Source organism: Gopherus flavomarginatus, chromosome 2, assembly GCF_025201925.1.
Source record: "Gopherus flavomarginatus isolate rGopFla2 chromosome 2, rGopFla2.mat.asm, whole genome shotgun sequence".
Taxonomy (NCBI): Eukaryota; Metazoa; Chordata; order Testudines; family Testudinidae; genus Gopherus; species Gopherus flavomarginatus.
Genome location: NC_066618.1, coordinates 32,889,248 through 32,906,158, shown reverse-complemented (window position 1 = coordinate 32,906,158; position 16,911 = coordinate 32,889,248). Strand labels below are relative to the sequence as shown.

Here is a 16,911-nt window from a genome sequence, read left to right as displayed (position 1 = left end):
AAGACTAGGACTGTTCAGCTTAGACAAGAGCTGACTAAGGGGGATGTTGTGAAGGCCAAAACAATAACTGGGTTCAAAAAAGCATTAGATAAGTACCTGGAGGATAGGACCATCAGTGGCTATTAGCCAAGATGGTCAGGGATGCAACCCCATGCTCTCAGTGTACCTAGCCTTTGGCTGCCATATGCTGGGACTGGACGAAAAGGGATGGATCACTCAATAAATTGCCCTATTCTGTTCATTCCCTCTGTAGCATCTGACACCAGCTATTGTTGGAAGACAGGATACTAGGCTAAATGGACCACTGGTCTGACCCAGTAGGGCAAGTCCTATATTCTTAACAATTGAACCTTGTTCTATACTAGACTCCTACACATTAAGGTCAGAAGGGATCAACAGGATCATCTAGTCTGATCTCCTGTATATTTCAAGATACAGAACCTTGCTTATCTACTTCTTTAATAGACTCATCACCTCTGGCTGAGCTACTGAAGTCATCAGATCATGATTTTAAGACTTCAAGTTACAGAGCACTGTTGCTGATGCCTGGCCTGACTTGAGTAATTAACACATGGAGGGAAGCGTCATTTTTTGAATGACAGAATTAGGGTGTAAATGAATCATCAGGTTGAAAACAAAATGTCTGTACTAAAAAAGATAAGTAAATAGGTCATTAGACTAAGAAGACAGAATGTCTTAACCAACTAAGCCAAGAGAGAGAACACTCAGGGAACTATTTCCTGTGAACTAGATAACAAGGGACAAAATAAGTTAGGAATGTAGAGATGAGGTGAAGAGGAAATCAAAGCATGGACAGTGCACGGACAGCTTATGCCACACAGAGATTGGATCCTGCAAAGTAACCAAACCAAGCCAAACGTGTGATGCAATGTATGGTAAATGTAATGAGATGTGTAATGAATTTTCTGTGTGATTTTGGAGCTGTGATGAATCCTGCATCTACCCCCCTACATCTTGTGTTTGAGTCTGATCAACTCAGTGTAGCACTGCTATATGACAAATAAAGACACCTGAATGATGAAAGCTGGAGCTGAACTGAGTTCTTGGGAAGCTGAGTGGAAAGAGGGAATCCCAACAAGAACCCACAATTTACACTAGTTTAAACCTGCAAGTGACCCAGGCCCCATGCTGCAGAGGAAGGCGAAAAGGAAGGGGGAAATTTTCTTCCAAATCTCAACTATAGCGATTAGTCAGAAGCCCGAGCATGTGGGCAAGACCCACCAGCCGGATACCTGGGAAAGAATTCTCTGTAGTAACTCAGAGCCCTCCCCATCTGTGTCCCATCACTGGCCATTGGAGATACTTGTGCGAGCAGTTGCAGATCGGCTACATGCCATTGTAGGCAGTTATATCTTGCCATCCCCTCTATAAACTTATCAAGCTCAGTCTTGAAGCAGTTAGTTTTTTGCCCCTACTGCTCACCTTCGAATGCTGTTCCTGAATTTCACTCCTCTGATGGTTAGAAACCTTCATCTAATTTCAAGCCTAAACTTGTTGATGGCCAGTTTATATCTGTTTGTTCTTGTGTCCACATTGGTGCTTAACTTAAATAACTCCTTTCTCTCCCTGGCATTTATCCCTCTGATATAGTAATAAAAAGTAATCATATCTTCCCTTAGCCCTCTTTTGGTTAGGTTAAACAAGCCAAGCTCTTTGAGTCTGTTCTCATAAGATAGGTTTTTCATTCCTCAGGTCATCCTAGTAGTCCTTCTCTGCACTTGTTCCAGTCTGAATTCATCTTTCTTAAATATGGGAGACCGGAACTGCACACCCTAAACCAGATGAGGTCTCACCAGTGCCTTGTATAATGTTACTACACTTCCCTGTCTCTAGCAGCCAGGTTCACTGGTCCAACTGAGCTGCAATACCAGTTAGTAGACCAGAAGTGTCTTTCTCAGTTCCTGTTGGAGTCGCACAGCACCAGCAGGAGCTCCAGGAGATAATGTGCATTGTATCAAGCAATCACAATGCCTGGGGAAAAGGGGAGAGAACTATCTTCCCTCTGTGCTGAGGCAGAGGTAAGGAGGTGGGAGCTACATTATGTCCCTGACTCTTGAGAGGAAGGATGGTCTTGTGGTTAAGGCACTGAACGGAGACTCAGGAGACTAGCTCCTGGTTCTAGCAGAGACTTGCTGTCTGACCTAGAGTAAGTCCTTTAGGGCCTGACCCGGCTTTTATTCTGTATGCCTCAGTTCCCCATCTGTCAAATGGGTATAAAAATGCTTCCATTGTCAGTCTTGATAGGAACTGTCTCTCACTCTTTGTGTTTACAGGAGCTAGCATAATGAGTCCCCAAGCTTAACTGGGGCCTCTGGATTCTACCACAAAACAAATAAATAATTTGTTGTTTGAAAGCATTCACTGGATAATTTATGGGAATATTTCTTGGCCTGCAGCTTGTTCACAAGCAACTTGTGAGTGTTTTAGAAGTGTTTTTTGTCACAGGTTTTACGTGAGCATTTGGTGACATGGCAAGCTTCTGCTGCCTGATTGGAAGAGTTAGAATCCATTTTCAGGTGGAATACTTGTGATTAAGGATACAAAACTATTTTTGTGCACATATCCTACAGTAGGATTCTAAACATGCTTTTTGAAGTGACGATTTGAAGAAATATGTTTGCAGTATTCACCCAGCTCTGCTACAGATGACCCACTTCCTTGCACTGTGTAATTCTGCAGTATATTTTAGAATGCAGGAGTCTGAGACGTACGACACACAACAAAGCTTTGTTGTGTTGTTTGGAACTGAGAATGGTGGTGAGTGATGTCACAGGGACATGAAGAGGAGCAGGTTCTAGAAGGGGGAGCAGTTAGAGGGGGAGACACCGGGCGTCAGTTGGGAACTTTCAGACCAGACTCTGCTCTGGAGGAAGCTGTGATCAGAAGCTGTAAGTTAAGGTTTTGGGGGTACAATTGTCCTTTAATTTATTAGCCGTCCTGTCCAAGCAGGCTCTGGACTGTCCTGCTGTGGCTACTGCCAGTAGTAAGAGCTAATAATACCTTTTGCTACTGTTACATTAGTACCTGCCAACATCTAGAGACAAAACAGAGCACAGCAAATTAGCATTAATGTGTAGATATTTGCATAAATTCAGGCTCAACCTATCAGAAGCTTGTGCCTTCCCATTTTAGGGGCAACAAACCACCAGTGAGAGAAATATTTGCATGTTTGATGGCTCTGAATAAGGGTCAGAGCTGAATCCTTACCTGCAGCCAAGCAGTGCTCAGCACCACTGTGGTGGGGTGGAGGTCGGGGTCAATAGCAGCTTTATTCCTTCCTGATTGGGGTCTAGTTAGAAGCTGGCATAGCAGTGTGCTGACCACCCTGCTTTCTCCCCGAACAAGTACCCTACTCGAGAGATGGGGTAGAGCCAGCCACAGTTAAGAGAACAGGCCAGCTAGGTCATTTTTCCAGCTGCTTTCCGCTGCTGGAGTGATGAGAAACAGGTGGAATAAGGGGGCTAAGTGTAGGCCCCATATATATAAGTCCAATGAATAATAAACCCATGAAATATTCCTCTTCTTACTCTTATTCTTTTATTCATGGTGACAAGTCCTAAAAAGATGAGGAAGAGGGGATTAGGGAAAATGCCTGTTAGCATTACTTACAACTGTATCACTTAATTAACCCCAAAAATGCCATAATGAAATGAAGTAAGCCAGGTCATTTTCAACAAGTCTGTAATGATGGGTCTAAAAGATCCAATAATGATATATTAAATATTCAGTCTGGAAATACAGGGATTAAAAAAGCCACATTCCTTTTTTTTTTTTTTTTTTTTGGTCTTTGCTTTGTGACCTCAGGAACAAGCTAATAAATTTCAAGTCGATTTCAAGATGGAATAGGACGAAAGGAAAAATCTGAGAAATGTGATTCAAAAAACCAGAACAGAAAGTATTTGCTGTCTTGTGAGGCTGGGGAATCCAGGGTTGGAGAATCTAAAGGAGGGATGCCAGAGAAACACTAGATGACTCTGAAACATTTTAGTGCCAAGGCTTTTCTTAACACGTACAAACAACTCTCCAATTTCATAAGGTTTCTCCCCTCCTGCCTCCCTCCATCCACACACACTCTGAGCCGAACATCAGAAAAAAAACAAGTTTCCTTGAAGACCTGTAGAAAAGACCAAAACTGTAGCGTACAGGGAGAAACAGTAGACTTGGCAGGTCTGGGCCTTCAATGGCACAAACTATTCTTATAAGGGTCCCAGGGAAAACGGGGGAAGGAAGGGAAGAGAAGAGAAGGGCCCCTGAGAGAACAAAGTTACACTGCTGTCAGTATGGACATGCTTCCAGAGTAAGAAGTGGCCATTGGCTCAAATGTCTTAGACTTTAATATGTGTAACCCTTTGCCAGGTGGATCACACTTGTCAGCCTTCGAGTTCCCGGTGGACATCTGACTCATCACTATGTACATAATTATGAGAAAGTCAGCTGTGAAGTTCTGATGCCTTTAGCCTCAGTGCTTTCAGTTTCTGGATTAATAAGACTTATTAGTCTTTTAGGTTGTCCAGTTTACAGTGTGTGTCTGTGCACACATGCACACTCTGTAGTTCCTCTGTGCAAAACAAATACCCCTCTGCGGGTGAGATTATAGCCGTGGGAGAAAGAGAAGGTACCACAGCTGGGGTGAAAAGGTTCAATCTTGGGTTACCTCAGGGACAGTCCTGCCAGTACTTGTTATGGGAACAGGGAGTTAGACTTTCGGTCTTAGAATCCCCCTCTGACAGTTCTTGTATTTTTTCCTCACAGGTGGAGCCAAGGTTCCCCATTCTCTGGCAAAAATGAAGGCGCTCACACTTCTTTCCCTGCTTGGCTGCCTGATCACAGCAAACAAAGCAAAAATCTTTAGCCGATGTGAATTAGCCTATATGCTTCACGAAGAAGGGCTGGATGGGTACGAGGGTTACAGCCTTGCCAACTGTGAGTTTTAGTGCTCCTTCCTTCTCACACACACACTTCTCCCCAATTTCCCCTCACGCCAAACTCTCTTCACTCTTTCATCCTCTCTGCCACTCCCTTATTCCTGCTGCCTTTTCCCCACTCCTCCTATCTGTCTGTCTCTGCATGTGGTTTCCCTCCTCTCCAGGGCTCTGCCTTCCCATACTCCCCCAAGTTGCCCCTGTTTCTGTGGACAGCCTCTGCTGTGGACACTGAGCACGTTCTCTTCCTGCATCAGGGATCTGCATGGCATTCTTTGAGAGCGGCTTCAATTCGGCAGCAGAGGACGACAATGCAGATGGCAGCACGGACTATGGCATCTTCCAGATCAACAGCCGTGTCTGGTGCAACAACTACAGGAGCCCCACTGAGAACCTCTGCCACATACCCTGCACTGGTACTGTCCCTAACCCCACCCCCAGGAGTGGCAAGAGCCACTGCAGGATTCCTGCCCATGTCATAGCTGCTTTTCATTCCTCAGTTAAAAATTAACACACAGCTATCATTCCTCCCTGCATGGAAGAGGGGGTGAGCCATCTCCATGGTACCAGCCCCCCTTTCTAGGACCCTATGGAGGGCTCCCTGCTAGGCTGGGATCTGGGTGGAGAATAGGTAGCCCTGAACGGGGTGAGGCTGAGGTGGAGAAAACACATTTTGTCACCACTAGCTATGTGGTGGTTACCTAGGAAAGATAACAGCCTGGGCCGTATCACCTGTCATGTGGAACCACTTCCATCATGGGAACTTCCCACTTTTAAGGCAGACACCCAGGTACAACCACAGTAATGTTTTCCCCCTGGGAGCCACACTGCCTGGGCTGGGGTGGGAAGGCAGGTTCAGAGCCATCCCAGAGAGGATTGGCAGAATGAAGTACAGTCCCCTTTGGCAGGAATACACACAAAACATATCATGGGATAATAAAACTCTGCCTTTCACCTGAGGGTATCAGAGTATGTCGGACACTTGAATTAATTCAACCTCCTGGCTCACCGGTGGGAACAGTGTTATTACATTGATTATACTGAAGGGCTAATTGATATGACCAAGACAATGCAGCATGGTGGAGCTGTGAACAGAACCCAGGAGTCCAGACTCCCACTCTCCTGTTCCAACCAACACACCAGATGCTCAATTCAATGGAAAGTAGCAGAGGGTGCAATGCTGTCTCTTGCAGGCTGCAGTGGGAGGTACCTGCTATTTACCATGTATGCTGAGGGGATTCTCCTCTTGACCTTTCTGGGTAGGGCAGGGCCCTTGGATCCCTCAGCTACCAAAACAATGATCCCTGATTCTTTTCTCTTTGTGTGGCTTGATAGGCTCAGTGAGCGCAAGTTAAATTCCTATGAGCTCAGACCCTCCAGCCCCATGTTCCCATTATCGCTCGTGTATTCACTCTCCCATGCACCCCACTCACTGTTTCTTATATTAAATCTAACTGTCCTCACAGGTTCTCTCCTCTAGCAACGTATGCCCCCTTCTCTCTCATTGCCTCTCACTCATTCCCTCAGCCTGGCCTCATGTCTTTCTCTCACTTCAGTTCCTTCTGCCCACCACCATGTTCTCTTCAGCCCATTTCCCCATCCCATCACTGTTTCCCTATTTTACCTTACCCTTCCAAAAAGAACAGGAGTACTTGTGGCAACTTAGAGACTAACAAATTCATTGTAGCATAAGCTTTCTTGGGCTACAGCTCACTTCATCGGATGCATGTAGTGGAAAATACAGAAGGAATATATATATATATATATATATATATATATATATATACACATATACACACACACACACAGGGAACATGAAACAACGGGTGTTACCATACACATTATAAGAAGAGTGATCAGTTAAGGTGAGCTGTTGTCAGCAGGAGAGAAAAATAACTGTTTCTAGTGGTAATGCTCTAGGTTCCCCTCACTCTCCCTGCTCTGAGAGTGCAGCAAGGAGGAAAAGGGGAGCCCAGTTCAACACTGCAGCTCCGCAACTGCACAAGCAAGCAGCCCCTTTGGAATGCCACTGGGGGAGCGTGACAAAGGCTGGCCAGCAGGGTGCACAGCTGAACAGCCATGCCCCTTATATTTGGGTGCACTATACTGAGGTTTTATATGGTAAATCCCCATTCATGCTTCCCTCTTTTCCTTGCAGACTTGCTGTCAAATGACATAACGGATGACATCGTCTGTGCCAAAAGAATTGTGCGAGACCCACAAGGAATGGATGCCTGGTAAGGGGCGTCCTCGGAGATTCTCTTTGGAAATACAGACATGCATTTGTGATTGGGAATGTTTGCCCTTCGCTTAAGTCTAATGCTGAAGCAATACAAGTAAACACAATAAAGCCTTAGAACTTGGTGAATGGACAGTAACTGATAAGCAAACTCACATTGCCTAATTTCAATCAAGAGAAACCATTTAGAGGAGACTATAGAGCAAGGAACAGAGGAGAACAAATGTTGGACAAAACAGGGCAAAAATGAAGCATAAAGGGACACTAACCATTCACATAGCCACTACACTGTCCTCTTTAAGGCTCACCTTTGCCACGATAGCTACACAATAGCTATGCAGTTGGCAGGCTGAGACTGCTACTCATTATACCAGCCATAGTGATTTCATGTTCCCTTGTCTGCCCCGACTTTGTTTTTCCTCCACCTGTTGTCTCTTGTCCTAGGCTAAGATTGGAATTTCCTTGGTGAGGGGGAGTCTTTTTAGGATGTACAGTGCCTAACATAGTGGAGCCCCAAGTCCTGATTAAGGAGTATAAATCATGATAAAGACAGAGTAATAAACAAATAGAGACCGAGAAAGGAGGGCGGAGAAAAATTCAAAAGCATATATAAATATGGAGTTATCACAAGACCCATAGCACTTTGTACAAAAATAGATGTGTGAACTAAGTTCCTGACTAAGTTCCAATTTGAGGAGCCATCCATTCTGTTTTCAGGTTTCCCCCCTGTAGTTTCAGGGCTACATTATCCCTCAGCTCTTCCTGCGGTAGGGTGTTGCTGTGCATATTTCACCACAAAGGCAGCAGTATGTAAGAGTGGGTGAGGTAATTTCTGTATGCTACGTAGACAGTAAATTACTTAGGGATCCTTTGGCATGGAAATTACTGCAGCATGGTCGACTAGCCATTCAAAGAGCTTAATTCTGCTGCCCTGACACTGAGGAGTACCTTACTCCTTGGGTTTCATTTCAGTGGGGCTTTTCCATCAGAGAGGTACTGTTCGATGTGGGTAAGGATGACTATGACGGAGTTCCTGGGCAATGCTCAGGAACTGCTCCCTACAAAGCCAGTCAGGACTCTGGTGAAGTCTTCTCTCTGTGAGCAGGGCAAGAAGCTCACATGGCTTCCACCTTCCTGGGTGTGACCTTTGGAGCATTCAACATCTTCTGCCCCTCTGTGCGCTTCCCACAGCAAGGCTGCCCTGGTGGTCCTGGGGAAGCTGCAGGGTCTTGCACCCCTACTTCACAGGTCAGACGTGACTCTTAGCCAGGCAGTAAAACAGAGGTTTATTAGATGACAGGAACATGGTCTAAAACAGAGCTTGTAAGTACAGAGAACAGGACCCCTCAACCAGGTCCATTCTGGGGGCAGCGAGCCAGACAACCATGATTGCACTTCACTCCTCATCCCCAGCTAGCTCCAAACTGACTCTCCAGCCCTTCCTCCTCTGGCCTTGTTCCTTTCCCGGGCTAGGAGGTCACCTGAGTTCTTTGTTCTCCAACATCTTTAGCTATCTCCTTGCTGCGGGGAAGGGACCCGGCCATTAGCTGCCAGGAGATAGAGTGTCGGCCATTTATGTGCACTCGCCCTTTGCTCTGCAACACTCTCACCCCCTAGAGACTTAAGAAATGCATAGGGGAAACTGAGGCACCCACACAGTATTCAGAGGAAACATTAAGAACAGTCCCATTTCGTCACAGTGACAGAATCTAGCCTTATGATTGCTTAGTCCAGGCCAAGTTTAGATAGACTTAGTGTGGTAACACATTGCACAGCACAGGCTGTGTTCCTCAGTCTGTGAGATAAAAGATCCAGGGAGCTTCAGGGTCTCTGTGCGTCCAACATCCTGAAAGAAGAATCCTCTTCCAGGGTTTACTACAACAGATTCCCGTCTCTTCTCTATTGCAAGGGACATTAGAGAAACATAAAGTATTATTATTAAAAATAATAAAACCTAATATTCACTCTTTGCCTTTTCCTTCCTCAGGGAGGACTGGACAATGCACTGCAAAGGGCGAGACCTGTCTGAGTGGGTGGATGGATGTGACCTGTGAGAAAGTCACCAGCCTGGCTCTGCTATGACTATGTTTTCCTGAAAAAGGAGTGTTTCTTTTCCCTGGGCACTTCTGGCAGTTAGTGTGTACAAACAATCCATTCCACAAACCAATAGGAAAAACAAAAAACAACAACAAATACTAATTTAAAGAATTTTTTTAATAAATGGATTTATTAATTTAAAAGAAATCAGCTCAGGACTTTAGTTTCACATACTATTTAGGACTCAACTCCAGAAGATTTTCCTGAACTTAGTTGTATGTGAAACAGCAAGTGGAAGGTGAAGTGGCTGATAGGCAAGGTTCTGGAGCTGCAGTTATAACTGGTTAAAAGGGGTTTCCAGAAACTGCTGAGTGCTTTGGGGTTTTCAAAGAGGGCAAACTGGAGAAGCTGAAAGGTGTATGAACTTGTCCACAGAGAATGTATAAGATTTACCTGTATACTAAAGGGTGCAAAATACATGCCATGGTCTCACTGGGAGCTGGGCAAAATTTGTAAGTATTTGCTAATCAAAATGCTGAGCAATTCAACACTGTCAATATCACACACATTCCCACTGAAATGCAGAAAAATGTACAATAAGTATGAAATCAATTTCCAAGTGGCTGAAAAGATAAATAAATGCTGCTGTAATCCAAAGTTTAGAAAACTTAGCCACAGTACAAGCATGGTGGAGTTTACAATCATCCTCGATTGTCCTCAGCTGCGTATAGGCAAGCGGAGCCTTGCATCTTGCAGGCCAGTGAACAGAATTGAGCCACAGAGTTTTGTTGGCTGGTGCATGCAGTAGTCTTGTTTGTATCAGTTTTCTGCTATTAGAAAGTGGGAGTTTGATCCTAATTTGAAAACCATTTCTAGACCTTCTAAAAATCCTAAATAAAAAGTCAATAATGAAATCAGGAATTAAATCAAGGACCCAGACTCAGCTGAGGCTGAGAAGTGCACTGTGTAACTCATGGCTTTAAGCCATGTTTATACTTCCCTGCGCCTGGGCTGGCTGAGTGCTAGGCCGATCCCTCAGCATGCATCAGTTACCTATGCCTCCCCCATCCCCCCAGGAGTTGATACACCAGCCACACCATCACTCACCCATTCTCTTACGCTAGCTGCAAGGGTTGCATGAGAGTTGCTATGCTGGCTCTGTGCTGCTGAAGGTTGGGCGATCCCCAGGTGAGCTGAGATGGGATCCCATAATATGGCTGGAAACACTCCTAAATCTTTGGGCTCTATTGAGATTATTACAGTCTATTATTAGATTTTTATAAAATTCTTTAATGTGTGTTGATCATTACCCATCCGTAAGACATGCTCTTTTCCTTTCACTAAAAGGAATGGCACCACATCTAAGCGGGTTTATTGTCACAACAGCAGTTGGAATGCAAAAGCTAAAGTGACATTGAGTTTGACACCAAGAGATTGAGAGTGTGATACTTCCCAGGGGTACCCAGGGCATGAGGAAGTCTTGTCTGTGCCTGCTGTGGATCAGCTCCCTGAAACCACCAGCCTCTGGCAATACAAACACTGCCTTCCAGGCCTCTGTAGGCCTCTCTCTGCACAGATTAGCAATAGGCACATGCAAAACCCCGAGTCCTCTGAGCATCCCTCTGAAGTGCTCCACTCCTGTTCCGCTGAACACTCACAGAATTGCCAGGCCTGCTGTTCCCAAAGGAACAGTACACACCAGCTTGTAGGATTCAATTCAGGATGATCACTTTGCTTAACACATATCTATCTCAAAAACATTAAGTTTATCATCAAAGAACAGACATTCAAGTGAAAGAGAGTGAGAATATTGGAAACAAATGGTTACATATAAAATAAAATCATAACACACTTTCTAGAGGCTAAACTTAGCTAACAAGGCATTCCTCTATCTTCTACAAGATAGCTTACTTCAAGTTCTTTCCCTGGCATTTTCAAGTGGTTTGGTTGAGACCTTTCTCAAGATCAAGCCCACTGACAGCTTGCCTCAGAGATTGAAGGAATAACTAGGGGTTCCTAGTTATAGTACCCCAGATATAGCACCCAACTCCATTGTTTTAGTTTGCAAAACAGGATAAACCCTGCTGTTTACCTCTTCCTGTTAATCTTCTCTCTTTCAACATTTCACAATCCTTCATTATTATCAGGTTCAGACTGGTGAGTGGAGGCCCATTGTGAGCCATACAATACTTAAGTTACATGAAAACAGATAGATGGTTTTCTTTCAGACACAAAATGCTTATCTATTTTTCACCATTTCTGGTGACCAGTCCCTCGACACAGATCTTAACATAATTTTCCATTTATATACGTAACTCCTTACATATCATCCATATATGCATTTTCCGTGTGACATAGGCTTACACTGGAGACCTCGCATGACAGTTTGATGAGCTAGAATGTAAATACCACACCCAGGGGATTCTTATAACCCTTATGCCCTCTGCCAGCTGCCATCAAGAGGTCCCTGAGACACACAGTTAAAGAGAAATAGTTAGTTATCCCCACTTGTGAGAATTGTCTGTGCCTTGTTATTTTTTGCTATCTTTTGGCAATGTACAAAAATACCAGAAAGTTGTTTTTTTTAAAAAGAAAAAAAAATCTGAGCAACCATTCTGTTATAAATGGAGTTGGGTCTGAAAATATTCCCAGGTTCATCAAACTTTGGCAGTTTTGACATCCCAACCTAGATTAAATAGACAGTATGGGGCTGACACTGAAATAATTAATGATAATCTTTTTCACAAAAGGCTCCTCTCACATCAAGACTCCAGATCTTAACACACATGAATGTTGGCATGTGAAACATCTATATCACATAATGTATCCAAATTGGGAGGAAACAGATTTCCATCTCAGGTTTTTCCCCACCCTAGAGCTAAGGACAGTAGGGTGGATTAAGTACCAAATTCTCCTCTGTGATTCAAACAGATCTCTGTTACATATTCTGTGCATGTCCTGCAGACTTCTGGTCCTATTAAGTGCTTGGAGCAGACATAGAAATGTGATGGAATTCTGTGAATTTCTTAATGGTGTCAACTACAGTTGTATCAAACCACCTGTCGTAAAAGGTCTTCCTGGATATTTTGCACAGGTAGAAAAATACTACTTGTGCTGCATTTTTGTAGCACTATGGGGACATCGAGTGGTTACTTTGGGTAACAGCTGATTGGTATCCTTCCTCTTGCCCTATAATTGTAGAAGGGAAGATTGGGAGTCCTAGATTCACTTTTATTCAGACATAGAATAAGTAACTCACTTTCAATATTATCCATCTGTAATCTCAAAGGACATGCAGAATATATTTTCCTTGGTTTCTGTGTGAAAGCAAGTTTTCCATTCATTTCTACAGCTAGCATTTGCTAGGTTTTCTCTATCACCATATTTCCACTGTGTTTCAGAACCTGTAAATCTTGTGATGACGTGAGTATTCCAGGTAACTTGGCCAGCATTGATGTCTGAGCTAGCTAACCAACTACTAGAAGACCTTGCCAGCAGTCATGGACAACAGGGATCATGAGATCATCTCTAGACACAGTATGAAAACTCCCACTAAGGCATGAAAAATGACACATAGGGCCTGGGCATCTTCCCATTCAAGTCAAAAAGAGGCTTGCCACTGACTTCAGTAGAAACAGGGCTGACCCCGTACAATATGTCAGTGCATAGCACTGCATTGCTTAAGACTATTTCAATATTTCCATTATACGCCTCATCTTTCAGAAGTTTATAACTTGGACATAAATATTCACTTGGCAAAAATCTCGGCAGCAAGCAAATTAGGGGATTTGTTTTTAACATTTTTTTCCCACACACCAAAAAATCTTCCTTGGATGTTTTTAACTTAAAAGTGTGCTACTATATATAGATGTTTACCAGTTGCATGGGATTTTTGCACTCCTCTAACTTAAAAATGACTTCACTCTTTCTTAAAGGAAAACTGCAATACAACTTAATGGTTATCCCAATTACTACATCCAAGTGCCAAGAGGGGTTAGTCACTAATGGGAGCAACATTCAGGCAGGAGGCTACACTCTGGAGAGACTGATCCTATAGGGTGCCCAGTACTGCAGTCCTTACTCATACAAATAATGCCCAGTGCAGTCAGTGGAACGTTTTGGCTTTGTTACAAATGCAGGACCAGTTCCAGAAACCGCCTCTCACTATGTTAATGGCCACAGCAAGATACTTTCAACGGTGAAGGTTGTAACTTCTATTTTATTTGGTTAATTTAACAGTTGTTTGTATCAGCAAAATGTCTGTTGCCATTGAGAGACATGCCAGCACCATTCGCCATGATGGCAATATTGTAAAAATGCCCAAGTACTACATTTCTTCAAATTTCTCTGAAAAATAATGTATTACTACAGATATGACTAGAGTATTTATTACAGATTTATTTTCTAGCCAAGGGTCTGATCCTGCATGCCCTTAGTCACATGGGTCAAACTTAATCCATCATTTACTGATGAGAATCTGGCCCGATATCTTTAGTCTCATGTGGCCAGTAGAACCAGTCCTGTATCAGATCACTGCTCCTCTCAACCACTCTTCTCTGTCTTACTAAAATCTCTATCTCGGGACTTAAAGAGCTCAATCTGTTTAGTTTCTCAAAAAGAAGACTGAGAAATGACTTGATGTCAGTGACATCCCTGCTTAAACTTACTCAGACTTGCTGAGTCTGAGTAAGAGCAGAAGCTGTTAGGATATACACCTACACAGCAAATGAAGGTGTGATTGTAGCATGAATAGCTATATTTGTGGTATCTTTAATCTTGCTACGATGGATAACAATAGTAGTGAAGATGTGGCAGCATTGGTTTCAGCACAGACTAGCTGTCCCAATACAAGCCTACCAGGGATCTTTGGTATCTAATCAGGTTCCTAGCCCATGCTGAAGACCATGCCACCATGTCTTCACTGCTATTTTTATCCATGCTAGCTAGAATAAAGTAAGCACTGGTATGTCTACTGATGTTACAATCACCTCTATTTGCTGTGTAGGCATACCCTTTGTTTGTAATTTGGATCATTTAAATAAGTGAGATTGTAAATAGCATTGAAACACACAGCAAACTCCTCCCCAAAACAAAAAATCCTTTGCTTTAACATTAGTGACAAGAGAAAATCCACGTGGGGAAAAAAACCCAGAAGCACCTTTGATTTTAGGGCATCACTCATTTTGGCTGGTTTTCTGCAATAACCTTCAAATTCTGTGTTATTACAAAGTTAATGTGCTAACTTTTTCATGTGTGAATGTATGGGTATTGGACTAAAACTGATGGAAGTAATGCAGAAAGGGAAGTACAAGAAAGGAGTACTATGAAAAGGGATCTGGGGATTACAGTGGATCACAAGCTAAATATGAGTCAACAGCGTAACACTTACAAAAAAAAGCCAACATCATTCTGGGATGTATCAGCAGGAGCATTGTAAGCAAGACACAAGTAGTAATTCTACCATTCTACTCTGAAAAGGCCTTAGCTGGAGTATTGTGTCCAATTCTGGGTGACACATTTCAGGAAAGATGTGGGGAAACTTGAGAAAGTCCAGAGGAGAACAACAAAAATGATTAAAGATCTAGAAAACATGAGCCATGAGGAAAGACTGAAAAAATTGGGTTTGTTTAGACTGGAGAAGAGAAGACTGAGGGGGGACATGATAATAATTTTAAAATACATAAAAGTTTGTTATTAGGAGGAAGGTAAAAAAATGTTCTGAATCTCTGAAGATAGGACAAGAAGCAACGGGCTTAAATTACAACAAGGGAGGTTTAGATTCGATAGGGAGACTGTGGAATCTCCATCACTGGAGGTTTCTAAGAACAGGTTAGACAAACCACCTGTCAGGAATGATCTAGTTATTACTTAGTCCTGCCTGGAGTGCAGGGCACTGGACTAGATGACCTACTGAAGTCCTCCCTTCCAGTCCTACATTTATATGATTCGATGATGTGCTGCTGCCCTGTTAAACTACCATGAATGGTGGAATTCACTCCATTTTTTCTGCTCAATTTACCTCAGTGAAGGATGCTTTTAAACTAAACAATTAAGTGACAAAAGAGTTAATGCAACATTCAACCTTCAGTTAAATTCATAAAGGCGGAAAATGCTACATTTCATGGTATAGCAGCAAAGTTAACACAGCCCATTGCACATAATTAGTATCTTCTCTTCCTGCTTTCCAGATTAAATCCATAGCATAACATGTTGCACTTTATTTTATGCTTTATATTATAAAACTTAAAGGATGTTGTTGGTAGCTTAGTTTCTACCCGTTCTGACTTCTAATGATTTTCATTGTGCCACCTAAACACTGCAATGTTTTAAGTTTTATTACTATACTGTTTACTTGTTTTACCTTATAATATTATATTGCACAAACCCAAAGAACATTCAATTCCTTCTATTAAATAAGTGCGGATATTTTACTTTGCTTATTTTCTGATATCCATTTCCCTTTCTTTCTCAATGTATTTCTGAACAGCCAAAAACATTTCCTTGTTTCCTTTATGTTGGATCCTTTTAATAAAAGCTTCTACATCAAAGTTACAGGATCCATTTGATGAAGTGAATCAGTTTCTCTGAGGGGTCACAGTTGGAGTTTTAGCATTTAAGGAAAGCAAAAGATCTAAAGGCAGGAGAAATGGACAACAGTTTTAACAAGATCTCAGATAAACACACAGTAACACAGCAAGAAATTCAACCTCTGCAAAGCAGAACAGCTCTGTGTGATTTGTCTTAACTACATCCAGGTGATCAGAGCCAGCCTAGCCACTGAAAAGTGAGCCTGTGCTTCCATCCCCTTATTAGTCTGTTTTCTGTGGCATGATGTCATTTTGTAGAGGTATTTTATAAAGTTACAACAGTTGGTATAACAGGAATGAGAGGAAGACCTGGGAGTATTAGCATTTCCCTTGATCAAACTTGCCATTTGTTAGATATTTACACATGTGCTTTTATCTCAAATAAGGGTAGAAAGGTGAAATAATCAAAGTTATTTACAGAATAAAAAGTTCTAAAATAATTCTATTAGAAAAGTTTTGTTTTGACATTTCCACAGAAAAAAGATTTAACATTCTGGAATCAAAACATTTCATCAGGGCTCAGTTCAACATTTTCTGAGTCCTCTTGACCTGCTACCATGCCTTGTGGGAGTTGTAGTTCAAGTGCCTCAAGCCCCCAGTTTTCATCTATGGGCCAGGCTCCCCAGCCAGACAAGAACTCTCATGATGCAGTGAGATCATACGACTCCCATGATGCAACATGTTGGTTCAACTGGAGGTGAGACAACAATGTATCTTGGGAGATTAAGTCGAGCCAGGGAGTCTGGTCTATAGGAAAGAATGGGAGCATAAAGAACCCAAACTACAACTCTGGTGAGACAGCATGGCCGCTCAAAGAGATACAGAATAATATCAAATTGACCTGAAATTAAACAGTTCAATTAGGTTCAACAAACCAAAATGTCTCATTTCAAATCAACCCAAAATGAAATATTTTATTTCTATTTTCTTAATAGCAAATCAAAATATTTCACCCTTCAGTGCCAGGAGGGTCATTCTTGAGCTTTGTCCTGGTTTGAAACCTAACTAAGAGGACACATCCCATTGGTGCCCAGATACCAAAAACAAGGAGTTTGGAAAGCAGGTGGAAATAAGTAGGATTGTTAGCATCAAGCTTAGACTTCTT

The 16,911-nt window shown here is 42.7% G+C and overlaps 1 protein-coding gene across 1 annotated transcript; it reads left to right on the top strand.

Moving 5' to 3' along the window:
• The first annotated feature begins 4,744 nt into the window (after positions 1-4,744).
• LOC127044383 (sperm acrosome membrane-associated protein 3-like) lies at positions 4,745-9,886 on the top strand. The gene is made up of 4 exons (XM_050939181.1): positions 4,745-4,944; positions 5,201-5,359; positions 7,102-7,180; positions 9,170-9,886. Exons 1-4 carry the CDS (start codon positions 4,806-4,808, stop codon positions 9,234-9,236), a joined length of 444 nt encoding a protein of 147 aa, XP_050795138.1. The 5' UTR covers positions 4,745-4,805; the 3' UTR covers positions 9,237-9,886.
• The last annotated feature ends 7,025 nt before the right edge of the window (positions 9,887-16,911 follow it).